The sequence below is a fragment of the Aulonocara stuartgranti genome (assembly GCF_965226115.1).
Source record: "Aulonocara stuartgranti genome assembly, chromosome: 6".
Lineage (NCBI taxonomy): Eukaryota > Metazoa > Chordata > Actinopteri > Cichliformes > Cichlidae > Aulonocara > Aulonocara stuartgranti.
The window spans coordinates 27,981,782-28,009,371 of record NC_138944.1 but is presented as its reverse complement, the minus strand read 5'-3'; the positions used below and the strand labels follow the sequence as shown (position 1 = coordinate 28,009,371).

General features: G+C 38.5%; 2 protein-coding genes across 2 annotated transcripts; both read left to right on the top strand.

Annotated features, from left to right (window-relative positions):
- Positions 1-1,531: 1,531 nt before the first annotated feature.
- On the top strand, positions 1,532-17,539 carry frg1 (FSHD region gene 1). Its single transcript, XM_082535338.1, has 9 exons — positions 1,532-1,665; positions 2,613-2,680; positions 2,939-3,061; positions 11,022-11,079; positions 11,419-11,533; positions 13,577-13,681; positions 13,923-14,014; positions 16,623-16,733; positions 17,387-17,539. Exons 1-9 carry the CDS (start codon positions 1,607-1,609, stop codon positions 17,421-17,423), a joined length of 768 nt encoding a protein of 255 aa, XP_082391464.1. The 5' UTR covers positions 1,532-1,606; the 3' UTR covers positions 17,424-17,539.
- A 4,711-nt stretch (positions 17,540-22,250) lies between these two features.
- Positions 22,251-27,052, top strand: asah1b (N-acylsphingosine amidohydrolase (acid ceramidase) 1b). The gene is made up of 14 exons (XM_082535497.1): positions 22,251-22,431; positions 22,582-22,628; positions 23,574-23,664; positions 23,751-23,837; positions 23,944-24,022; positions 24,109-24,183; positions 24,273-24,318; positions 24,400-24,544; positions 24,670-24,724; positions 24,806-24,887; positions 25,368-25,499; positions 26,038-26,161; positions 26,279-26,335; positions 26,434-27,052. The coding sequence occupies exons 1-14, from the start codon at positions 22,363-22,365 to the stop codon at positions 26,521-26,523; spliced, it is 1,179 nt and encodes a 392-aa protein (XP_082391623.1). The 5' UTR covers positions 22,251-22,362; the 3' UTR covers positions 26,524-27,052.
- Positions 27,053-27,590: the final 538 nt, after the last annotated feature.

Below are 27,590 nucleotides of genomic sequence, written 5' to 3'. Positions count from 1 at the left end.
AGCTTGATGGTCTGTTGATATGGAAAACATGATAATTCATGTATCTTTAAAAAATGACCACCAGAATGTTCTTCAATCTGGCAACCAAAATGATTTTCTTAATATTAAACTCTTATCAAGCTTTACAGTGATTTCTTTTTTTATCCAAAAAACAAAAAAAACAAAAAACCCACCCACATATCTTCTTATGTATTAATATGTGGGACATTTGTGTTGCAGCAACGTGCTGCAACTGGATGTTATTGTTACTTTTATGCTCGGGTCCTAAAGTATCAGTTAGTGTGTTACCATTTCATTTGACATCGTCCTTATTTACTTCATTTTAAGGACTCTAAGCTTAATCACTCAGCTCTCTCAGTACAACTTATGACTGTTTAATCCCATCAGCAGCAGGGATTGATGTCAGAGTATTACTGAATTTGACAAATGACAGAAGCAGTACAACTGGGATTCAGTTCTTGGTAAAATGTTGATTCATGATTTCTGAAAACCCTACTTTCCAACTTCCCTCAAGCTTACAGGACTTTGCTAAACAGATTAATCTTCCACACTCAAAATCAACTTTTCCTCAAGCACAGCAACACAAGGAGTTTCACTGAGGCATTACAGCCATCTCACTATTGCATCAGTCAACAAGTTTTGTGCGAGTTAAGATGGTTGCAGAAGTTGCGTGTAGTTATTTCCTCTTTTTTTTTTTTTTTTACCGAGTTCTTACTAGCTGAGTTTTATTGCATTAATTCTTGACAGTATCCACAAATGATTTATTACTTCCTGTCATGGTCATTCCTGCTAATGAGGCATCATTAGCATACACGGTTACATAAGGACATCTGCCAGAGGTCAGCAGCACTAACCCAGTCAACCACGCCTCCTCCACCTACCCTGATTGGTGTCTTTTTAGGAATTTGTGAGAAGGGTCTTATGGGTTTGACTCAGAGACCATTTAACATTTTGTGTGTGTGTGTGTGTGTGTGTGTTTGTTTGTTTTAAAAAAAAGAGATAAATGCCACTTTTTCAGATCCTGACTGTATATAAAATTATATGGCATATAAAAAATATTTATGACCTAATAAAGGACAAAGAGCAAAGTTTATTTAGTGTGGTTTGAGTCTGGGAGAGATTTGATTATGTTATTTTATGATGTTTCTAAAGTAGTTTACTCTGACTGATTACTGAACTGTGATTATCTGTCAAAATGCTTCTGTACTAATTTGTATATTTGCAAATGTAGCACAGAATAAAAAAAATATTTCATGTGAAATAATGTAATTTTATATACTAACATTCAAAAATTTTGAATGTCATACCATTACAACAGTATGCTATTTGCTGTACTAATTGCACATTATATTCTGACGACACTCTACCTTGTTCTATAGAGTACTTAACTTTATTTGTTTTTCTATGATTAGTATTCTTGTACTTTTGATTAGTTGTATTTATTTACTACAGTAGCAGGTAGCAATGTTTCATTCATTTGGATTTACAAATGAATGAAATGTGAGCTGAACGGTCAGGTTCAGAATGTTACTTCGCAGCCACCGTACTTTTCTGAACGGGAAACGGCGTTTGTTTGTTGTGTTACCTGTTAACATTAGCTAAAGACATGGCGGAATACGCACACGTAAAATCTACCAAACTGGTTTTAAAAGGTCATAATAAAGGGTAAGGGCTATTTTTGCTTTGTGGCATTACCCGATGCCACCTCAACTACTTTTCGGGGCTTATTATGTGCTCTTTTCTCTGCTAGCTTTAATTAATACGCTAGGCTAGGCTAACAGTAATGCTACAAAGAAGAAACTTACCTCTTAGCCCGTAGTTAACCAACATATCTACAGTCTTTAAGGTTGGACAGGAACGTTTTTGAAAAAAGGGCTTTGCAAGTGAAATAATTACCAGTCAAAATAAACAGAAAGATTTAAAGATAAAGCGTGATGTTAAACCACCAACCTGAAGGCTTTACCTAAAGCATAAGTTAACTGGAGTAACATAAACTAATCTGTTAGCAATGTTAAAGAAAGTGTAAGTGAGAGAGAAAGAACTACAAAGAAAAAAAACCCCCACATTATGCAGCATGTGGTTTGCAAAAAAATCATATTTATTATAAGGAACATAAATAACTTCATAAAATGAAAGCTCCAAGCTATAGTTTGGGTTAAAATTCACTGGAGCTGAATACTTTTATGGAGAAACAGAAGTCCTGAAACCTTTTATCCATATTAAGTAATAAATGATAATATTCATTTGGTGTTGCTTAGTATTTAGTATATATTATTTGGTATTATTCCAAGAGAGTGGAAGTTGCATTTCAAGGAAAATGCTTGGATATTGCAAGGTCTATTTTATAATTAAATTTAGCTACTGTACAATTTAAGACATTTTTGATTTTTTTTTGTGTGAAAAAAGTAATAAAATACTAAATTAAAGCAGTCTGCCTATTTACTTGACACAAACATTTTCTTTACATAGGAATACATATATATATATATATATATATATATATATATAACTTTGTAGCTAGCAAGCAGGGTAAAATATACCCACATTAATTTGTCTATTAACTAGTGCTCATTAAGAAGCTGATCTTTTCCATCTTGATATTAATGTCACAGGAAAAAGAAGAAAAACAAAGATAAGAAAAGAAAAGCCACAGATGAAGAGGAAAGGCTTGATATTGTTGGTATGTATATCTTCTGTATTTTACATTAGTATTTTGTCCATTAAGCAGTAAGTGTTCTTTGAGCATACAAACAGCTAAGATCTTTCAGATATAAAAACGAATAAATTAGAGGGGTCTGTTCAAACTCATTCAAACATCAACATTCTTGATACATTCATGACTGAAGGAATATATTCTTCCCTACTGTTAATGTCTCTTAAATTCACAGTAGTGCCGTGCATTATTTAAGCTCTGACATGGACCTTTTTTTCTCACTAGGTGGCTGGTGGTCTGTAAGCAGCTTTGGAGAAATTACAGGAACAGTTGCCATAGAGATGCAGAACAAGTCATACATCCATGCCCTGGATACCGGTCTCTTCACACTTGGTTCACCACACAGAGGTAAGAGGAGAGACTGGGGTTACATCAAAATTTAACTCTGTTTTTTTCAAAGGTTCAGCTATTTCTGCAGCTCATGGCTTATTCTAGAGACAGTCGAAGTTATTAGCTGATAAATAGTGTAAAACTATTTGAAGTCTGTGTCCTGTGCTGTATCTATACAGCATAGAGCTAAATTTCATTCAAGATTTTTTTTTTTATTATTTGTTTGTTTTAAGCGACATCAGACATTATCATGAAATCTGAACTCAGATTGTGCAAAGAAACTTGGAAGTCCTTAGTGGATAGCGCTAGGCTAGCAGTAGGCTGCCTGTACTAAGCAATTATGGATGAGGGTTTGGAATTTAATGTGGTTTAAAATAAGCAGCAAGCTGGAATTATTTCTTCTCAGTCAGTAAGCAACAACATCTACCTACTGTTATCCAGCTTTGTGTTTTCATATGACCATAGCATGCTATTGAAATGTTATTGTCATTGTTTAAAAGCATATTCTTAGGCTTTTGTAATCCTGTACAGCAGCTTATTATTACAGTTAGCCATGTTGCTAATGATTGGCAGTCCAAACGCATGCCAACTAATACAACCGAAAGGTTAGCAAGTAGATCAAGTATGATCCACTAAGGTAATGCTAATATAAACAAAAGAATATGTACATGGATACTCCTTTCCATTCTCCTCTTTTTATAAAAAGGAGTGTGTGAATCTAGGATTTAATTTTTAATGACATGATTCTTCTAGTTTGTGCTCATAGTTATTTATTTTGTGTTCATCACTCTGCCTGCTGTGTTCAGTGTTGTTTTTATATTAGGAGTAAAACAGGAAAGTTATGTGATGTGGCACAACAGTTCCTGTTGAGTCACTAAAGGAAAAAAAGTGATCTATTGTAGATTTAACTGTAAGATCAGCTCCTAGGAACTGTGATTTAGGTTTCACTGGTGTCTATTTTTTTATTTTGTTTTGGGTCTTGTTTTGTTTTTTATGGGACTGTACGAAGTCCGAACCAGAAGTTTCACCCTATTCAAGTTTTGTCCATTCCCTTTGCCTTCCTTACTTTGGGGAAAGGGACAAACAAAGCGGAATGTGGTGAGTTGAGTTTGAGGTGATTACATGTGATGGCAGGCCCCTCAGCTCAGGTCATTTGCACCTCAGATGTGGTCATTAAAGTAGAACTGGGAGCCTGAGCCTGTCGCTGAATTTATGGTATATGACCTCCTGACTTTGCATGTTCGTGGTGGAGTTGAGCTCTCATCACCCCTAACTAGGGCTGTGCGATATGACAAAATATAACTGATGACGTAATTAAAACATAATATGAAACACGTTTCATATTATATCTATCATTTGTTTCGTGGTGTGGCAAAATACACTGTATACAGCGATATTTTTTTCATCGTTTGGATGGTCACTACATGGATGCAGGCACAGAGAATACCAGCATGGCTACTGGGGATGAAGCAGAACCAGGTAGCTCCAAACAGAAGGACCAGTCAAAACAAATCGAGGACCTTATTTCTAAACAAGGGGCTACCTCTGTTCATGGACATGGTTTGGTTATGAAGTGTCTCACATGGACCAGAAAACAGAACTATGCAAATTATGCCACAAATCCATCCCCACCACAGACAGAATGCAGTCATTAACAAAGCATGCCATAAAACTATTGCTGCAAAAGGTAGCAGTACCATGAATTTATTCCACCAGCTGAAAAGTCTTCCACTGCAAAATGAGACTGTTTAATCTTGGCATGTCCACGTCTCCCCACACATCAAAGAAAATGTTAAATAAATCAGCTGTGATACCTGTGACTATTCCTCGTCAGTTGTTTTTATAGTCACTGTTTACGCTTTTGTTTCTGTAATTTGAGGTTTATTGTAAAATTTTATATGTTAGAAGCATGAAGGAGCACATTCTTAATTTCATTTGTTTTCAGAATCAGAATCGTGTTTATTGGCCAAGTATATGTGCAGACACATACAAGGAATTTGGTTCCGGTAGATGGTGGCTCTCAAGCACAGCAATGTAAAACACACACACACACACACACACACACACACACACGTGTCTATATATACACATTACACATACATACACAACGCTGTGTAAACCAACTATAAATAACTAATCTAAACTTATATACATAAAATACAGAAATGGAATGAATACTACAGAATGTACATAAGGTGCAGTTGCAGTCTGGCAGTGGGAGCAGTGTGACAGGTCAACTGTTTAGGAGGGAGATGGCAAGGGGAAAGAAACTGTTCCTGTGTCGGGTGGTCCTGGTCTGCAGGCTTCTGTACCGTCTGCCAGAGGGCAGCAGATCAAAAAGTCTGTGACCAGGGTGTGAGGGGTCTGCGATGATTTTCCCTGCCCGTTTCCTGGTTCTTGAGAGGTACAGATCCTGGATGGAGGACAAGGGGGCGCCGATGATCCTTTCTGCTGCCCGTACAGTCCGCTGCAGTCTGTTCCTGTCCTGTTTAGTGGCTGCACCATACCAGACTGTGATGGCGGAGCACAGGACAGACTCAATGACCTCAGTGTAGAACTGGATCAGCAGCTCCTGTGGAAGACTGTACTTCCCCAGTTGTCTCAGGAAGTACATCCTCTGCTGGGTCTTTTTGAGGATGGAGTTGATGTTGGTCTCCCACTTCAGGTCCTGGGAGATGGTGGTACCCAGGAACTTGAAGGTCTTCACAGTCGACACAGGGCTGTCTGATATGGTGAGGGGGAGCAGAGTTGAGGGATGTCTCCTGAAGTCCACTGTCATCTCTACAGTTTTAAGAGTGTTCAGCTCCAGATTGTGCTGACTGCACCAGAGTACCAGCTGCTCAACTTCCTGCCAGTATGCAGACTCATCACCATCCTGAATGAGGCCAATGACAGTGGTGTCATCTGCAAACTTTAGGAGTTTAACAGCCGAGTTCTTGGAGGTGCAGTCGTTAGTGTAGAGGGAGAACAGCAGTGGTGAGAGGACACATCCTTGATGGGCACCAATACTGAGGGACTGAGTTTCAGAGGTGATCTCCCCCAGCCTCACTTGTTGCTTTCTATCTGTCAGGAAGCTGGTGATCCACTGACAGGTAGCTGGTGACACGCTGAGCTGGGAGAGTTTGGAGGGGAGAAGTTCAGGCACAGTGGTGTTAAAAGCCGAACTAAAGTCCACAAACAGGACCCTGGCATAAGTTCCCGGGCGGTTGAGGTGTTCCAGGATGTAATGCAGCCCCATGTTTACTGCATCATCCACCGACCCGTTTGCCCGGTAGGCAAACTGCAGAGGGTCCAGCTGGTGGCCTGTAATGTTTTTCAGATGGGCTAACACCAGTCGTTCGAAGGATTTCATGACCACAGACGTCAAGGCGACAGGTCTGTAGTCATTCAGTCTCAGTTTATTTTGTCTTCTAAATTCTATGGCACTATATGGTTGAAAATAACATTTGTATACCGTGTATTGTGATATGGATGATCTGATATCCTCATGTTGGTGTTGTTCCAGGTTCAACATTGCAAGTGACCAATCACATTGTTGTGACGTTATTCTTTTGCGCGCCAAGCCATTCGTGCATTTATGAAATTCCAATGTTGCAAGGACAATATCAATTCTGCTTACTGTTTATTAAAGGGTTAGGGTTAGGGTCATGGTCCGTTGATCGGCGGACAGAGGCGGTTTCACGCAGCTTTAGAACAGTTTTTTGTTTTACGCCGCTTTTTCCCGAAGTTGCAAAAGTATGACGTCACAACATTCTGATTGGTCACTTGCAACGTTGATCCTGGAACAACATTTAGTATGATGATCTGGGAACAACACCAACACGAGGATATCAGATCAACCATTGTGATATAGCCAAAAAATGTCGTGATATTAGATTTTCCTCATATCGTCCAGCCCTACTCCTAACACAAAAATTTGCATCGCCCTCTCTCTGAGGTCTTATATGATCGGATGATAATTGTACATCTACTAACACAGTGGTTCCCAACCTTTTTTTTGCTAGGCCCCCTTTGTTTTACAAGAAAAATGTCTCAATTCTCAAACATTTAGTAAACAATTAAGCAAATACAAGTAAACTGCAATAAACTACAGGTAGTAATAAAATAAACTGCTAACTCTTTTACGCTACGTGCACACCTACACGGGTATTTTTGAAAACGCAGCTGTTTCTGTGCGTTCTGACCTTTCGTCCACACGGAAACGGCGTTTTGAATCACCGAAAACTGAGATTTTTTTAAAACTCCTGTTTTGCGTTTACGTGTGGACGAGGAATACGGAGTTCCTCTCGCAACGTCAAAGGTATGTTCCTTTTTTCACATCACGCTGTGCTCCACATTATTGTTTACATGACATGAATTGCAGAATGGCAGATAGAGACAAAATACTCGCAGTTACTGTCCCTCTATTTACAAAGGCAGAGGCATCACGGTGTAATTATTTTACGTGTAGTTGTTTTTTTCCTGTGTAATAATATTCAACATTGCTATCAATAAATTTTTTCAAAAAATGCCTCTCTGTGCAAAATGGGTTTAAAAAAATAACTGTGGGATACTGTTTGTCCGTGATTTGAACCGAGGGAACAAATCGTGGCAGGATCAGCCTGATATTATTTGTATCCCACTGTAACTTTACTGTATAAAGAGCTAACATCGCCAAAATGTCAGGAGTAGTTAGTCATTACAACAAGTGCTTGTGAACTAAAAATCAAGAATGATACTGTTTGTCTGTGATTTGAACAGCCCAGCGCTGCTTTCGATGCAGGGAAAATCACTTCTGTCGCGGAGATCTACCTCGGCACTTGTGCAGGTGAAGCCAAAGGGAAGATATGCTTCACCATATTTTCTAGTCTTTGGTTTGGAAGGAAGTTGGTTTGGAAACATATTTGGCGATGCTTCATCTCCTGCTTTGCGTTTGTGTGGAAGGAAGCCCCGTCAAAAAAACTGTCCATTATGCTAGCAGTGTCCAAGCGTTTTTTGTTTTTTTTTTCTTCATACTGCGCCCCCCCTGCAATGGCTCTGCGGCCCCCCTAGGGGGCGGGCCCCACACTTTGGGAACTTCTGTACTAACAGATTAAACAGTGATCATATTGTTCTGTGTCAGAAAGAAAGCGCATACAGGGAGTGCAGAATTATTAGGTAAATGAGTATTTTGTCCACTTCATCCTCTTCATGCATGTTGTCTTACTCCAAGCTTTATAGGCTCGAAAGCCTACTACCAATTAAGCATATTAGGTGATGTGCATCGCTGTAATGAGAAGGGGTGTGGTCTAATGACATCAACACCCTATATCAGGTGTGCATAATTATTAGGCAACTTCCTTTCCTTTGGCAAAATGGGTCAAAAGAAGGACTTGACAGGCTCAGAAAAGTCAAAAATAGTGAGATATCTTGCAGAGGGATGCAGCAGTCTCAAAATTGCAAAGCTTCTGAAGCGTGATCATCGAACAATCAAGCGTTTCATTCAAAATAGTCAACAGGGTCGCAAGAAGCGTGTGGAAAAACCAAGGCGCCAAATAACTGCCCATGAACTGAGAAAAGTCAAGCGTGCAGCTGCCAAGATGCCACTTGCCACCAGTTTGGCCATATTTCAGAGCTGCAACATCACTGGAGTGCCCAAAAGCACAAGGTGTGCAATACTCAGAGACATGGCCAAGGTAAGAAAGGCTGAAAGACGACCACCACTGAACAAGACACACAAGCTGAAACGTCAAGACTGGGCCAAGAAATATCTCAAGACTGATTTTTCTAAGGTTTTATGGACTGATGAAATGAGAGTGAGTCTTGATGGGCCAGATGGATGGGCCCGTGGCTGGATTCGTAAAGGGCAGAGAGCTCCAGTCCGACTCAGACGCCAGCAAGGTGGAGGTGGAGTACTGGTTTGGGCTGGTATCATCAAAGATGAGCTTGTGGGGCCTTTTCGGGTTGAGGATGGAGTCAAGCTCAACTCCCAGTCCTACTGCCAGTTTCTGGAAGACACCTTCAAGCAGTGGTACAGGAAGAAGTCTGCATCCTTCAAGAAAAACATGATTTTCATGCAGGACAATGCTCCATCACACGCGTCCAAGTACTCCACAGCGTGGCTGGCAAGAAAGGGTATAAAAGAAGAAAAACTAATGACATGGCCTCCTTGTTCACCTGATCTGAACCCCATTGAGAACCTGTGGTCCATCATCAAATGTGAGATTTACAAGGAGGGAAAACAGTACACCTCTCTGAACAGTGTCTGGGAGGCTGTGGTTGCTGCTGCACGCAATGTTGATGGTGAACAGATCAAAACACTGACAGAATCCATGGATGGCAGGCTTTTGAGTGTCCTTGCAAAGAAAGGTGGCTATATTGGTCGCTGATTTGTTTTTGTTTTGTTTTTGAATGTCAGAAATGTATATTTGTGAATGTGGAGATGTTATATTGGTTTCACTGGTGAAAATAAATAATTGAAATGGGTATATATTTGTTTTTTGTTAAGTTGCCTAATAATTATGCACAGTAATAGTCATCTGCACACACAGATATCCCCCTAAAATAGCTAAAACTAAAAACAAACTACAAACTACTTCCAAAAACATTCAGCTTTGATATTAATGAGTTTTTTGGGTTCATTGAGAACATGGATGTTGTTCAATAATAACATTATTCCTCAAAAATACAACTTGCCTAATAATTCTGCACTCCCTGTAGTTATTTTTAGGCTTGTTGTTTCATAATATATCAGTAGTGCTGCAGTAGTCCAAAAGAGCTCTGTATCAGCTCAGGATGCTTTTCTTTGACAGTCATAATAGTAATCACAATAATTAACTCGAGGAATTTTTTTTTTCTCAATTGTCTGTAATTTTATAAACAGAACATTTTCTTGTTTGCAACACTTTCAGACTATTTTATGTGTATACTTATCTACATGATGTTGATTATGGGCAAGGATAATTGAAGAGCAGGATTATACGGAGGGGGGTCACTGTGTACAGTAGGATATAAGTGGTTCTGCTTTTCATTTTGTCGTTTTAAATGAAGATGTAAAGTCTGCAGCTTTTTACTTATTCCATGCTCGTGCAAACTTGAGAAGCAAAAACCTAATCTGGGGTGAGGTTTACCGTAGGCTCCTGGATTCGCCTTCAGTCCACAAAGCAGTAATTACTTACGCAGTAAATCCAGACACCAGACTGAAAAGGCTGAACAGGGGTTGACTTGAGGAGGAGGGTAGAGCCAACTCTGAGTTTTCACCCATTTCTGCCTTCAGGCACTTCTGAGGAAGCGCTTTTCATTGACACAGTCCTCCCAGAACAGAGACCCTACTAACAATTAATTCAGACCACATTTATTGAGAACCTGTGAAAATGGCTGGAAGATTGAAACATCCCAATTCCCTTAGTGGGTCCTCATCCTCTGCATGCGCAAACACCAATTTCCAGTAGATAAAAGAGGGCACAAGCTAGAGCACCGAGAGGGAGATGAAAGATTTCATCGTCTTTACTGAGATTTCTACACTGATGCCACACTGTGGATGTTACAGCCTTTTAGAAATGTTCAGTCACCTACAGGTCAGCGGAAACATGCGGATGTTCTTTTAGCCACCCCACTGGGTCACAGTCAGACATATTCCAAACATAATCAGTGTCTGTTATTCATTAATGCATTCTTTAACATCTCAGAGTCTGCTCGGCGTTGACCTGAATGATGGACTGTGACTGATTGTAAATGTCAGAAAGTAGCCTCATCTCAGGCACCCAGATCAGCACAGCACTACATAACCAGAGGGTCTGCATCATTTATGAAAAACATACATAAGTAAAATACGAAGCGGGTTCAAAGATTCAAAGGTTCAAACTCTAAATATTGAATTAGGACAAACTATGTATAGGGTTCAAAAAATGGAATAAAGCCAAGATTATAATGAGAGCAATAATATAACACTTAAACAATCTGAAGAGGCCCACTGACACCTGTAAAATCTTTAAAAGGCAAATGTTGCTTTGTGTTTCAGATGATGAAGGACCAGATCCTCCCGAACAGTTTACTGCCATCAAGCTCTCAGACACACGGTGAGTATACAAAGATAAACTGCACATTGTTTTTTCATCTTCTCACCAGCAGATTTATTACCCCATTTCTGCATTTTATATTAAGGATCTGTTTCTATTGTCAAGATGTACACAAGTAATTTACCAGCCCATGGGCGATCAATCCTTGAAGATACGCTGCCTGTTACAGAGCTATTTCTTATGCATTAGTTTCAGTGATAGATCTCAGATTCATACACTAATGTTATTGAACTATTCTTTTCACAGAGAAACACATATTCTGTGGCGAACGTGTTTTGAATATTAGATTAGCCTTTTTTACAAATCTGTTTAGGGTTTTTTTCTTTTTTGCTGTCGCAGGATAGCCTTGAAGTCTGGATATGGAAAGTACCTCGGCATCAGCTCTGAGGGTGTGGTGATGGGGCGCTCTGATGCCATTGGCTCCAGGGAACAATGGGAACCAGTCTTCCAGGATGTGAGTAAATCTTCTAATCGATGTATGCCACCAGTTCAATAATGACATGCAGAGCTGCTGTTTGAGTTTCTTTCTAGTCCAGTGAGTTTTTTTGCAGAAAACAAACGCATCTTTTCAAGATTCCAGATTGGTAGCTTGAGTAGTTTCTGGTGGTGACAGAAAATGTGGCTTAATCCCACAGGTCACAAAACTATTGATTTTATTATTAATGTCAATTTCAGTTATTCTGGCAGACTCATGCTGCGCATATTTGAGTCTGCCAGCAGCAGGGCTGTGAAAGAAGTTTGTTACCTCATGAAGAGGTGTGCAGCGTGCTGAATGCAGCTTGCTGTGGCTTCTGCTCATTGTTTTTTTATCTTGTACTTATATAAAACATGCTGAATACTACAGCCATACAGTGATAAATCCTGAAACCTACTGAATTTTCTGTGATTATGTCAAAATATAACTCAACCCACCAATTAAATGCTGCAGCTGCCAGGAACGTTCACATTGCATTAGCAGTAAGTTGATATGGCCTTTGTTTGTTTTTGTTTAGTTTTCTTTTTGTTTTTGCTGTTGCCACAGTTACCCAGTTTGTATTATTGCAAGTCGCGACTGAACATCTGACATTTATTTTGAAAATTAGAGTTGCTTGATCTCACACTACAGCATCAGCATAATAGGCCAAAACAAGCAGGTGCAGCACCCACACTACCCCTCCTCTTCCTTTGTGTATCATTTACATCCACCTGGAAGCTTGTGATGATCCAACCGAAAACCAACCCGTCGCTATATAATACAATAAATGTCCCTAGCAAGTTGTCGTCAAGCAATTTCACTTGTACAATTATTTGCCTTTTGTGGCTGAATGCTCTCCGACTTCCTATTTTTTCATTGCCGTGTTAGAAGAGACTCTTTTTAATAAAAGGGACAGTGTTTTCAAAGGAACGAGGTTCACATAGATATGGATGGCCAGGCTGCCGAAACATAGAATAGAAAACCTTAGATACTTTATTCTCTGCTAATGAAGCTATCACTCCACTAAATCTAGTAAATGGTTGCACTGGGTTTATCAAACCCTTCTCGATAGAGTACACCAGCCAGATTTAACTGCTAAAGGCACTGGATTAAAATAAGAAAAATAATGATTATGTCATAGTTTCTAATTGCCTTCATTATCAAAGTGGCTGCCAACAAACACTGGAGGGACCCTGGCGTCTTACTTTTAATTGGTGTGCAGCCTTTTAGTCCCTTTACTGTCTGACTTTATACTCTGAAGAGATGATTTGGTTAAAAAGGCAGTCGCACAAATTTAATCAGTGCATTTACTAGCCCGCTAGCAGCAGCACCACTGTGCAGTGAAGTGCAGAGAACATGTGCATGTGAAGATAGAAATCTAAACAAAGATAACAGGCTAAATAAAGATAAAAATTAAAGCATCAGATAATGCTGTGAACACTAAGTTGCTCTACTGATCGCACCGACACAAGTAAGATAATTGACTAAACAATTAGTGGTCTGATAAGACATTTGAATATATTTACTTGGGTTTTCTCTTTTTTTCATATGTTTTGGATACCTTCAAACTTGCAGAAGAATGATAAATGTTTTAATAAGAACTTTATATTCTTGAAATTTGTAAATATTTGTATTTGAAACACAACATGCATATTTTGTGGTTGTGTCACATCGTGTAAAAGGATCGCTTATGTTTTAGTTTCTTTGTTTTGTTTTGGTTTAACCAGCCCCAAAGAGCCCTGATTCATACAACACGCCTCTCGACTGACATTAAGCCCATGGGAGATGGCATTTACCTGAAGTTATGAGCAACTAGCTCATTATGCAGAAAGCATCTACCTTATCACTGCAGCGTGCTGCTTGCCTTCATGCTTTGTTGAAACTATAAACAAGCTGCCCAGCACAACCTTGAAACTCTTTTACATCAAATATTGGGCAACCTTTCATGCCTGTCACAACAACCAATCCCACTGCAATTCTATCTAATCTACCCGACCCCACCCCTCTCCCCATCTCCTGTGTTTTCTTTTTGTTCTGCTTCAGGGTAAAATCGCTTTCCTGGCAGCAAATAGCTGTTTCATTTCCTACAGTGACAACGGGGACATTGTGGCCAAGAGCAAGACAGCAGGGGATGGCGAGATGGTGAAGGTGATGTGTAAATAGTGTTCTTCCACAAGGTTGCACGTTAATCCTTTGATTTTAAGCATGCAATCTCTGTAGGGGTCTGACTGTTAAGTGGGAAGGGGGAAATGTTGTGACCTCACTTCATGGAGTTCAAGGTATTGATATGTAACGCACCACTTCCCTCCTGCGCCTCTCTTTCTCTCTCTCCCTCTTTCTTTCTTCTTTCTCTTTGTTTTTTGTTTTTTTCCCACTGGACAAAGAACAGATCCGAACTTGTGCAGAACGAGAGGTCAAGCGTAAAGATGACATTGCAGATGAGGACAGGGGCAACGTGAAGTCCTGCGAGATCAATTATGTGTACGTAACCTCTGCTGTTTATAAGCGGTGCTTATGAAATGTGTAAGCAGCCCAAACAAAGACTAATGAAGGAAAAATGTTAAGTTCTCTTATATTTTCTTTGGAATCTTCTCCGTTAGAAAGGTTATCGTAAGTTAGAATAAGTAAATGTTATAATTACCTGTTATTCTTTGCTAAGTTCAGTAGATGCTTTTGTTCTCCTTTAATGTGAAGTTTAACTAGACGTTTCTGTTCTCTTTCAAAATAGGCCTGTGAAAAAGAGGACGTTGTAATTTATTGACGTCCATAACCAGAAAAAGCGGCTGCATGTACCACGGCCCACTACTTAAAAAAAAAAAAAAGGCTTGTAGCAAGCAGTGAAACACAGATAAGCTGATGTGCTTATGTGAGGCGTTGCAAGATGGTTAAAATGATAGGAAAAGAGGGATATCTGACAGGGAAATACTGTGTCTATAGCAAAGCTATAGGTATCAGTCAGTATGAGGTCTCATCGATAAGCTGCTCAAAAAACAACGTTTAACCTCCAGTGTTTACAACGTCATAAAAACATTACATTTAAAGGCATTCATTAAGAGGTACCAGGTACTTTTTTAGTACCTACTTTACTGGGTTTCCAAGTGAGTGGAGTTGCATGCCACTGATTGGCCAGCCAGTGGCATCACTGTTGTGAAAGCAACTTTTTGAAACCCAACAACAAGGGAAACAGCAGCATGAAAACCAACAACCGTGTCTTTGAGTCTGACTAAAAGCTGTAGACGGAGCAGCAGATGTACCATCGCCTCAACGTTCTTCATTGTTTTGTTGTGTTTGTGTCGCGTACAAATGACATCAAAAGACTTTTGGCCATGTTGCTACGGCGACCTGACACACATTGAGGTGGCTCTCAGTTGTAATGGAAAACAACCAAAACCAGATTGAGCCGAGTAGGTACTAGTGGAAAAGAGGGATAACACTTCTTTTATATGACATATCATTTGTAATATTTCAGCGTAAGTAAATCATCTGAACCCCGACCACACTGCTGGTCACAACTTCTCGATGTTCCAAACAGTGAGCTGCATCTACACATGATGCTTTGGTTTCAGAGGTTAGAAGACTGAAAAATGCCCAATTTAAAATCGTTATGTTAGAAAAGGCCAAAGCTTAATGCCCGTTGGGTTAATCTCTGCATCCACACAGGAAACGATTCGTGTCGAGGTCACGATCAGAGATCATAGAAAACCACTGCCTTCGGCTTGGTGATGATGTCACTACTGTGGAAACACACTAGCAACCAGACGTTAGGAGCTCTCAAGATAAACTTTAGCACAGGATACTGGTGATTGCCATATGGCAGAGTAGTAAATACATTCAGAGGGTTGCCTAGACAACCCGATCCTGGACCAACCATCAGCTTCAAAATGATCATCACCTTTTTCCGTCCCATTTTCTGTAAATCATAAACTCTGCTTTGATACACTTTCTTTGTAAAAAATTCATACTGCTAATAGAATTTGTCTTACAAGCACTTGATGCTTCCTATCAGTAATTAAATTTAATATTTTGCAATAATTTGACATTTTACAGTTTCAACCGAGCACCATCTGCCTCCCCAAAACCAGGGAGGAAAATAAAAGAAAACAAACAGTAATTTCTTTATCCTCACAATTATCTTAAAGTGTCAGTCTCTACTGACAAGATTTGAACAGCAAAAACACTTGCCTGGGTGTGAAGAAGATCACGCCTAAAGGATCTGCCTCATCAATCCAATGCCTTTAAAGGCACAATTGATGGTCTGCTGTAAAAGCGTGATGAGAAGGCAGGCAGCGGCGCATTTTCGCTTCCAATGCTTCAAGTGTTTTATATACAGCCTGTCTGTGGCCTATTAAGTTCCGGGCAATATGTCTGAAGCTGTGTTTTTGTTAGTTTTTTTACTTGGCATGCTTTGGCTTTCGTTGGCCACTGTTATTTGTTTTAGATGAATGCGGGGGAAATGGACTCATCTTGCTGACATGTTGATAATGGCTGCCCTTGAGCCTGTGTCTTGATGTAGTGTTTAGCGTCTGAAATGCTTTTCAGGATGGAGTGTGCCTTGGGAACGGCAAAATGCAGGCAGAATGGGAGAGAAAGTAAATATCGGAGAGTTTTCCGACACACTGCCGCGCTTGTTTATGAAGGTTTTGTCTGAGATATTTAAGTATGTTGTCAAGGTGGCTTATATTAAAATGAGGGATTATTTTAAGCTTTTTTCCAGGGACTTTATGATATTCAGGTGAAGCTTATTCAGATGCACAGCAACATGTATTAATTAAAGGGGAAATCCAACTACCCACTTCAACGCTTCCGGCAGCTGAGTATTTAAATAAGAGCACTGTATGTGTGGTCGCTGGTGGCAGCTGGTAGGCTTAACCACTCAGCCTTTTGCTGTTTAGGTGCCACTGTCAACATTTAGATAATACTTGAGAGCATTATTTGGAATTATTTTTTAAGGTTTTAGCTGCTTATGAAGCCTTGATGTCATTGAACATTTCTGTGTGTGTGTGTGTGTGTGTGTGTGTGTGTGTGTGTGTGTGTGTGTGTGTGTGTGTGTGTGTGTGTGTGTGTGTGTGTGTGTGTGTGTGTCTTACAGGAAGAAGTTTCAGAGTTTTCAAGATCGAAGGCTCAGGGTTAATGAGGGCGACGCCACTGTCCTAAAGAAAGCCAGGACGGATGGAAAATTTCACGAAGCTTTGCTCGACAGGTGTGAAAATAAGTGTATTATATCCTTACTGTCAGCCACTTACGCTTCTTTTAATGAGCGCTCTCTGTTAAGGGATCTTCTTTCCCAAATGAGTGTTTCTACCTGAAGTTATTAAATTCAAAGTGCCAGAGGAGTGTTTTGTGTAAAAAGAAAGCACTCAGGTACTGCAGAGGCCTGTGTGTTCACACACTGTGTAATACAAAGCAATGAAAAGGTGGCATTCAAGATCAGCATGTGTGCATTCAAAATCCACTTTATTCCTGCACTTCACTTCTGTTTGTGATTCCCTTTCAAAGATAAAGCTGATAGCAGTTTTACATCTCTAAATGAAGATTTGCTTTGGAAAAAATCTCAGTTGAAAAATTCAAGTGGGATTCAAGGGTTTAGAAAAAAACTGAAGGGTATATATATTTTTGTTTCTTTTCTGATTTAGTTTTTTTACACAGTGAAATTTTCGGAGGTTTTATCCTGTTGTGTTGGCATAATCTTTATCTACTCTTATAGTATATAAAGTCTTACACAAATCAGTTCTCTGTAGTTACCATTTAGAGCAGTTTTTAAATTCAAGTTATTCTAATCATGGAATTAATACACGTATTAATTGCACTGACTAACCCTGAATATAAGATGTCCTTTTTTTTTTTTTATTGCAGGCGAAGCAAAATGAAAGCAGACAGGTACTGCAAGTGAAGAATGTGGATTGCTGTCATGCCTTTGTAAATGAATGCATTTTATAGATTTGATCATATGACATCGGATTATGACTGTGAGTGTTTTATGTATTTTGAATAAACTTTTAAACTTTATTTTGTTTTGTGTCCTTTTTTACAGCCATGTTCATCTTTGTGAGATTCTTTGCTTTGCTTTGCTCTGGAGAAAAATTGTGTCTAATGTTTGTGGAATGCTTTTGCAACCTTTGATAGGAATCAAATGGCCTGTATAGTGGTATTTGATATGTGAACTATGAAGATTATTTAGTGGGAAATTAACTACAGGCTGATGTTTAACTAAGCTTTAATGAAAGGCAGCAATACCTAATTTGTTAATCTATAACTTAGTTTGACAGTACTCTGTGTGCTTCAGTATTTGCAATGATTTTATGCAATAAGGGTACATGAATGCAACTCAAAAGAGGTAGTGAATTCACTTACACAACTCAGCATGTGTTTTACCCTCCACTGCAGGCATTTATCCTTTTGGCCTATTGATGCATTACTAAATGGGCACACTGGGCACAGGATTATGGGGGCATAGATATTACACGTTTTCACCTGCAAAATATCTGTGTGAATGAAACCTAGTCTAGAATGAGTTATAAAATGAATACAATCAGTTACAAAATACTTCTTTTGTATCAGGGCAGTGCTGGTGATCTCACTGTTTTAGGATGTGTATTCATTTCAGTTCACCCCCCATAGTTAGACATGGGGGGTGAACAGATATTTTCTTAAATGTATCCTCACTTGTTGAGTTAGCCACAACCTAATTGTTGTCCATAGTCCCTACCTGTAGTCAGAATTATTATATTATCACTTATATTATTATAAGTGATTATCAATCAAACATCTTTTAAACTGTGTTTAAAAGCTGTAGATGGTCTGCTGTCTAATACTAGTTTGTATAGAGCTCCACTGTTGCACAACCTTTACAGAAAATGCACACTGACCACAAGAGCTCTGCCTCAAAGGAAAAATACAGGCTTGTCAAACGTCTTTGATTCCTGTTTACACTGGCAATGAAGTAACTAAATGTTGAAGAAGCCACATAAGGTAATTTTCTTATAAATAGGACATGACCATATATATATGTATAGCTAGATATATATATATACACATATGTATACATACATATACGTGGTCAAGGGTTGTTTTTATACGGAAGTGAAAAAGGACACGTGATGATTTGCATTTATTTTTCTCATGTGACAGCCACTTATGACCAGTTACTGTAATCTGATTACTTTTTCCAAGTAATTTGTAAAAGTAAGGGATTACTATTGCAGGTGAAAATAGACTTAAGAGCAACAGTACTTAGTGGTCCTGAATCTTTGACTTTATGTTTTGCTATGTAAAAATATTTTATTTTGTATGCTGGAATATGGAGAAAATAGGTTTAAATGTTAAAAACATTTCTTCAAGTCAGAGAATGTTTCATATAATTTCATTTTTACTTGATGCAAAAAAGTTAAAAGATTCAAACTAATAAAACAAGTTTTAAAAAAACTTTTTCATTTGATTTAATTGTATATAATGGATTATGCAGGAAAAAATAGAATTGGGCTGAAAGGTCTATTGCTATATAACGTTTTCAGGTTGTGCATCATGTTTTTAGAAAGTAACAAAGTAATAAAGTAACTAAATACTTTTGAAAATAAGTAATCAGGAAAGTAATGGGATTTTTTTAATATATACATATATATTAGTGTATAACTGGCTGTCACATGAGAAAGATTTTTTTTTTTTTTTTTTTTTTTTTTTTATTAGTAGTATAAACATACAAACAAAATGCACCATATATTACAGATTCAGAGAATAAACATTTCTTACATATTAGCAACTTTCATATATAGTGAAAATAAAATATAAAGATGGGGTCACATAAATTAACAGATTATTAACTCACTAAATCAAAATCTTCTACAAAGGAAACAAAAAAAGCAGCCTTTTTCTTTTTAACTAAAGTCAAAGATTTAACCAACAGGTTTAGGTCGTTTTTCCAGTGAGCCAGTGTTGGTTTAATCTTAAAAAAGCGACATTTATGTATAAAATACTTACACAAGATTAATAACACATTAACACCATAATTAGCTTTCTTTTCTTTCAAAAACACTCCAAACATTATCATATTTAAGGTAAATGGGGTCATTTGAATCCCACTGGAATAAAGCCAGGTATGAAAATCCAACCAAAATATTTGTATAAAATTGCACAAAAAGAATAGATGGTCCAAATCCTCCTCTTCTGTTTCACAAAATACACAATTACCCGTTTCTATTTTGAATCTATCACTAAGGAGTCTATTTGTCGGGTAAATTTTATTCAAGATTTTAAATTGGACTTCTTTCCCTTTAGGAGGGATAGGGAAGGTGATATAATCAGTTCTTATTTTTTCAATTTCTTCCCTTTGGAAATCTTTTAATATGTAATTACGTCTAAGTAAATTTGGAGAATAAAGACTCCTTAATGAAGATCTAAGAAACTTATTGTTGCATTTAACATCACAAAATCGAATACCATCTATATATAATTGCCTTAACTTGGGGGAGATGTCAGAATATATTATATCATTTACAACTATGTTTTTAAGTGACAATGGAATGGATTTTATAACCCGATTAAATTTACTTTTAGAACATTGGATATTAAACTTTTGGCAAAAATCTTGATGTCCTAGAACATGTCCTTCCTCATCTACAAAATGGGCAATTGCCCAAACACCTTTTGATAACCAATCTTGAATAAAAATAGATTTTCTGTTCATCAGTATATATCTATTGTTCCAAATTGGGCTATTATGTGGAGTGAAATTATGTTTAAATAACATTTTCCAATAAAGAAGGACCTGTTTATGGAATTCAGAGAGTTTAGCAGGTAGCTTAGTAATTTCAAAGTCACACTTTAGGAGAAAGTCAATACCCCCTAGTGTGTTAAAGACCTTACTTGGTATAAAAAACCAAATGGAGTGTGGATTATTTAGGAAGGATTTTAACCATTTAAGTTTCAAAACACCATTCATTATGTCAAAATCAATTGCGTTTCCACCGCCTTCAATGTATGGTTTAACCAAATCATCTTTAGATATATAATGGCACTTATTCCTCCAAATAAAATTAAAATTCAAGCTATTAATTGTTTTAATAACTTTATTCGATATTGATAGAGAGTAAGCTGGATATATAAATCTAGATAAACTATCCATTTTGGTTAATAATATTCTTCCAAAAATTGTGATGTCTCTTTGTAACCACTTATTTAGGATTGTCTTACATTTGTCAACATTATCTAAAATATTTACTTTTTCTAAGACTTTGTGATCTTTTGAAATTGTGATGCCCAAATATTTTACCTCCCTCTTCACCTTTATATCGTACAGTAATTGTGAATTACACTCCTTTAATGCCAATAATTCACATTTATTTAAATTTAACTTTAAGCCTGAAGCTTTTGAGAATGTAGTGATTATTTGTTTTACCAGGGGAATCTGATGTTCATTTTTTAAGAAAAGAGTAGTGTCATCCGCAAGTTGACTAATTATTAAAGAATTGTCCATAATCTCAATTCCGGCAACGCTGCTGTTTTTAATTAGAATTGCGAGCATCTCCACAACCATTATGAACAACAACGGAGAGCTTCCACACCCTTGCCTAATTCCTCTTTTGACGCTAAATCTTTTACCAGTGCCATATCCTAATGACACAGAGCTATTTATATCATTATACAGTATATCTATTATCTTCCTAAATTTATCCCCAAATCCAAATCGAGTTAGTGTTTCTAAAATAAAAGGATGTTCTACTGAATCGAAAGCTTTATAAAAGTCCAAGAAAAGAATAAAACTGTCATCACTAATCAGATCATTGTAGTCCAGTAAGTCTAAAACCAATCTGATATTATTATGAATGTTCCTGTCTTTCAAAAACCCTGATTGTGTCTCACTAATTATACTTGAAACCCCTTGTTTGAGCCTTGTTGCAACTGAGCTAGAGAAAATTTTATAATCTGTATTTAATAAAGTTATGGGCCTTAAGTTATCCAATTGTCGTTTATCTTTGTTTGGTTTAGGAATTAATGTAATTAATCCTTGTTTCATGCTAGACATCAATTCTCCCTTTTCAATACTGGCCAGTATAGCTTTGAATAAAATTTCCCGTAAGTCTTCCCAAAAAAATTGGAAGAAATTAACTGTAAGCCCATCTGGACCAGGGGATTTATTAAGTGCCATTTTCTTAACAGATGCATCTAACTCTTCAATTCTGAAGTCAGATTCACATAATTCCTTAAATGATTCATCAATTTTAGGGATCAGATTATCTATTTGATCAAAAAAGACATCACAATCTGCTTGGGAGAACTGTGAGGAGTATAAATTGGAATAGAATGTATAAGTTTCATTCTCCAAAATTTTAGGGTCGTCACATTCAATGCCATCAATTAACAGAGAAGATATAAAATTTCTTTTCTGTCTGCTCTTTTCTAAATTAAAAAAATATGAAGAATTTCTTTCCCCCTCCTCAATCCACTTGGCCGTCACATGAGAAAGATAAATGCAAATCATCACGGGTGTCCTTTTTCGCTTCCGTATGGAAACAACCATTGTCCTGTCATCTGGGGGGTGTTTTATAACACTTTAATTATTCTGTAATTGCTTTGTTCACGTCTCTCGCTTGGCAACCAAAAGCCATTTTAATTGTGCTGTTTTATCCACTCAGAAGACGCGTGGGATGCGTGTTTCCCTGCATTTATTAATGGAAAGGGCGTTTAATACATTCTCGAGCTCTTCCTGTTTCCCCTCGGCTGTGCAAAAGTCAGTTCGCCGTCATGGGATAAACAGCAGGAACTTCCGCAGTAAACTTAACGAAACAACAAACCGAGCTGGACATTAGAAAGCGGTTTGAGGGAGATCTTCTGAAATGGGTCCCGGTGTGCTTCTCGTTTTAGCGGCTTCGTTCTGTGTCGTATGGACACAGTTTGTGCCTCCGGTAAGCAAGATTTCTCTAACCACACTAACACGCCGTGTTATCAAAGCTCGACTGTTGTCTGACTGCATTGTTTTCAGTGATGTTTGAACCATAAGAGACAGTGACCTTCTCTCCCGCTTATTTACTGCTGTTACTTTCGTGTGTTTGCAGTACACAGAAGACTGTCGGACGGACATGTATCCACCGAAAGGCCCCACGTATGTCACATTATTGTGTAGCTGTCATGTTAATGTTTTAGAGTTGTTACAGAAACTCCGTGATTCGCCTGGTAGCTGAGTCACTGCTGTGTTTGATAACAGCCCTGCTTCGTAATGAGCTCTGCTGCTTTCACTTACTCCTCGTAAATTTGTTAGCCGCACATGTATCCGTTGACAATACTTTGTATTATTTCTTTATGCAATTTTATTACTGCCATTGGCCCTAAGTGAGCTCTGGGCGAGCTTTCTTCCCTTTTTGTGTGTGTGTCTTAACTGTACACTAAAGCTAAAACTGCCAATAATGAATATAGATAGCAGGGATCAGGACAACACATGCATCGGATACTTCACCTTTTAAACTTTATCCACAGAGTTTTAAAGATCTCTCGGCTATAAGGGAAGTGTAAGATTTATTCTTTGCCACCATTCTTCAGTAATCAGGCTTAACAAGTTTTGATGAGGACCCCCTTAGATGTCTGCACTCCCCCACCCAGGAATTTAAAAAGACAATTCAATTCACTAATATTTATGCAGCGCCAAGTCACAACTGCAGTCACCTAAAGGTGCTTTAATTCTAACAATCAACCTTTAGGCAAGCACTTAATGAAAGTGGGAAGGAAAAACTCCATTTTAACAGGAAGAAACCTTTGGCAGAACCAGGCTCAGGGAGGGGAGGCCATCTTCCATTACCGGTTTGGAGTGAGGGGAGGGAGACGGGGCAAAAAAACTACTTCTTTCTAACCGAAAGAAGTAGTTTTATCCAGCCATTTATCATTTATGTCATCATATCTTCGACTAGTTTTGCACTCACTTTATTATTTCTTAACCAAGTCAGTAATGTATTAGAACTCACTTAGCTGCGATGAACAATAATGCTGTGAATGGAGGCTTACCACTAAAAGCAGGGGAGTAGTGTCGTTTTTAAATCTTTTGCTTTCTAATCAGGTTCAAAGGAGCCGTGAGCTGGTACACAGTGGACCTCGACTTACCGCCCAGCAAGAGATGGTCGGCTGTGATTACTGACAAAAAAACAGATGTAAGAGTCATTGGAAAACACTTCGCAATAATGCTCCAAGTCCCAGAAAAAAAAGCGCATTAAAATCGTGATCTTATTCTCTTCAGCTGGTCAACATGATAGAAGCCATCAAAGAGCTGGCTGACGCTTTAGTGCCGAGCGGAAAGCTGATAGAGATGGTCGACATTGCACTGGTGAGTGCTGTCTTCTCTTCTCCCACTTCCTTGATATATACTTTTTTTTTTTTTTTTAAACTTCATCTCAAGTGTTTCTGATTGAATCCTTTGCAATGTTTCACAGCCTTTAATGGTGGACACACTTCCAAGCCCGTTCAATGAAGAAATCAGAGGAATCGCAGCTGCTTCAGGGGCTCCTCTTGGTAAATAAATGAATTGAAGTAAAGTAGTCAACTCTCTAGTAAGCGAAAAAGGAAATCCAAATAATCTCTGTTTTCGTCATTCTTAGGTGAAGTCGTCTTGTTTAACATCTTCTACGAGGTGTTCACCGTGTGCACGTCGATTGTTGCAGAAGACGAAAAGGGTAAGTGGGCTGATTTTTGGAGTCAGTGAAGTGATTTTTATTTTTTTTAATAATTAACTGATACACTGTTGGGCTTTGGCTTTTTTCAGGTAACCTCATTCATGGCAGAAACTTAGACTTTGGTCTATTTATGGGGTAAGTTTATCAGTTTCACAGGTTTCAAATTTTAAGCCAAGTCTTGCCTCAGACAGGTTAAAAGTGTGTTCTTCTTCAAAGCTGGGACGTGAAGAACAAGTCGTGGATCATTAGCGAGAGGCTGAAGCCTCTCGTGGTCAACCTCGACTTCAAGAGAAACAACCAGACAGTCTTCAAGTCGACAAACTTTGCCGGTTATGTTGGCATGCTCACCGGCATCAAGCCTGTGAGTCATTTAGTAGCACATCTGAGGACTCAATCGGCATAAAACATTATTTAAGGCAGCAGAGTTGCCTATGCTCTTTGTAGTTGTGGAAGTACAGAAGATTAAAAGGAAAGTTTCTCTTGCAGAACATCTTCACCCTGACTATGAACGAGCGCTTCAGCCTCGACGGAGGATACATTGGTGAGCTTTTGGGGTTCTACACGTACTCAAGATCAGATGTTTTGTCATTGTTTGTCAACGTGTTGATCTGCTCTCATGCAGGAATCCTGGAGTGGATCTTGGGACAAAGAGATGGGATGTGGATGAGCTTTCTCACTCGATCAGTCCTAGAAAATGCAACCAGGTATTCTTTGATACTTAAAGCAGTTTTTTGGCCACTAATGAGCACCAAGACAGTGTGACAGTGTGCCTTTTCGTGTTAATGTGTAGAAGTGGGAGGCAGTGAAACGCTGCAGTGCCCGACTATAACAAGACAAAAGTAGATTTAAGTAGAAGATTAAGTTTTGCTGTTATTTGGTACGCAGTGCATCCACTGTTTGATACATCTTAGGGATTTCGATGGCATTGTTAGTAATAAATTAGTTTGTTTGTTTTTTGTTTTTTAGCGATGATCTCTCCTTTTGAGTTTTTGAAAAATAAAGCATAAGAATATCAGATTATAAATCATTGAAAGAAATCATATTAAAATGATTAGAAAATAAAATTCTTTCATTGGAAAGAAAGTTTCACTACAACATAAGAACTGAGTTAAAGCGCATTGTAGTTTCTTTGGTGAATCGGTTTCTGCGAACAATATTTATATTTTTATTTTTTCCCTCTCCAGCTACGAGGAAGCTAAAAGTCGTCTGGCTCAGACCAAGCTGCTCGCTCCAGCCTATTTCATCCTTGGAGGAAACAGCACAGGACAGGGCTGCATCATCACCAGGTCTAGGCTGCTCAGCATTGATATCTTGGAGTAAGTACTGCTGCCTAGATCAAGGCCACTTAATATTAAATGTGTGTTGAACAACACAGAACCTTGTATTCTTGGATAAAGGGATGATAGATCACCCTCATGAGGTCCTGCAAAAATCTCAGTGTAGATCTGTGGCGATTTGGTAGCTAGAGACCATAGAAAGTGATTATTTTGGTTACTTGTAAACCTTCAGGCAAGCGACTAAAGAGACTACCAGTAAGAATTGATAATACCATTGATCGATATAACTGATAAATACATTAGAGGGTCACTGAGGTACCCAGATCCTGATCTGCAAGCAACGGGCTGGCAGCTTTAAAGCAATGCGTGACAAGCGTATCGCTTCCTGTTTGTACACGGCTTAAGGCGCTAAAATCCAACACACAGCAAAAGTACTGGATCATGAGTCAGTGATGCTGCTTTCCTCATGCTCTCATGATTTGTTGCTTAACTAGCAGCTGAGGTCAGATGGTAAACAGTCCAGTTACTTGCTGTTATTGCACGTCACACACTGAAGTTTGACCAACTTGTTCCTCAGGATTGATCTGAAGCTGGGCCGGTGGTACGTCCTGGAGACAAACTACGACCACTGGAAGGACCCTTTCTTCCTGGATGACCGCAGGACTCCAGGCATGAAGTGCATGAATCAGACCACACAGGCTGTGAGTACTGAAGACGCCCACTTCCTGTCCAGAACTGACAGAATTCTGTCAGAAACCTGGCTTTAGGTCTGAGTCTCTTATCACCTTTTGATCATTTCTTTTGCTTTATTTAAATAGAACATCTCAGTGAAGACAATGTATGATGTGCTGTCAACCAAACCAGTGCTGAATAAGGTGAGCATTTTATGATTGCCAGGACTTATAAAATTAAAGACTACTGTACTTTGATCGGCTGTAACTACTTTCTCCTCCTCGATTTACTTTCTTTCCAGTTGACCACATACACGACACTGATGCAGGTCTCTGAAGGCAAGCTGGAGTCCTACATCAGGGACTGCCCAAACCCATGCATGCCGTGGTGATCCTCTAGACACTGAATCCTGATCAGTTTGGAAGTGCTTCCTGGCACAGAGACACTCAACTGATCCTTTGGATAAAACTAAGCTTTTGTACAGCAACCAGTCACCTGATCCAGTTTCATGTCACTCCAGCATTTGTTTTGCAAGCAGTTTAGTAATACTTTCAACTCTGAGAATCCCAAATCCTTTTTTCCTCTTCTAATATAAAAGAGAAACGTGCCTCATTTTGTTTTTCCACTGTAATTATTTGTATTTTAGGACAAGTCTATAAGTTGATCTCTGTGTGGGCTTAGGAAACGTGTGTGTGTGTGTGTGTGTAACACAACCAAAATGTCAGTTTATTTGTTAAATGTGTCAATTCCAGCTCACTCTTGTCAAATACGTCAATAACAGTTAAGTTAGAGGAACTTAATGATCTGCCACCACATGACTGACATGTTACACACTGACAATGACAAATGTGCATCGGTACTGAACTACTTCCTTTTTCACTGTTTTAAATTATGACTATTAAAAGAATTCTAATAATGAATGCTCTGCTTTTAATTTAAAGGACAGTCCAACCTCTAGTGCTACTTATCCATCGAAATGGTTTTGATGTTAACTTCCCACTCTTGGAGATACTGGCTATAAACGTTGCTTCTGACTATAACTGAATTAGAGGGCCCTTAGTTCTTAATGCAACAAACCAAATTTAAAAATTAAAAAAAAAGCCATTTCAGGCAGGACTGTTTTGTCTTGTCTAAATCCACCAACCAGGAAAAATAAAAGACTAGATGGGCAACAGCTCAGCTCATTATATTATTACATCCTGTCACACTTTCATGAGCACAAGCCTTCCATCCATAGATGCAGACCACCTCCTGCAGAATAATACAGCTCAGTATTTCAGAGAAGGCAGACATCCTGAACTGGACAATTCATGCTCAAACAATCTGCACGTATAAACTAAAACAGGCCAGAGAAACAATATTTCTGTATGACTGGGTGAACTGTGCCTTTGATCCATTTTTTTTTTCCTCCAATAAATCCACTTCATGTTTTTTAGTCGGCTAAGTAGATATTTATGT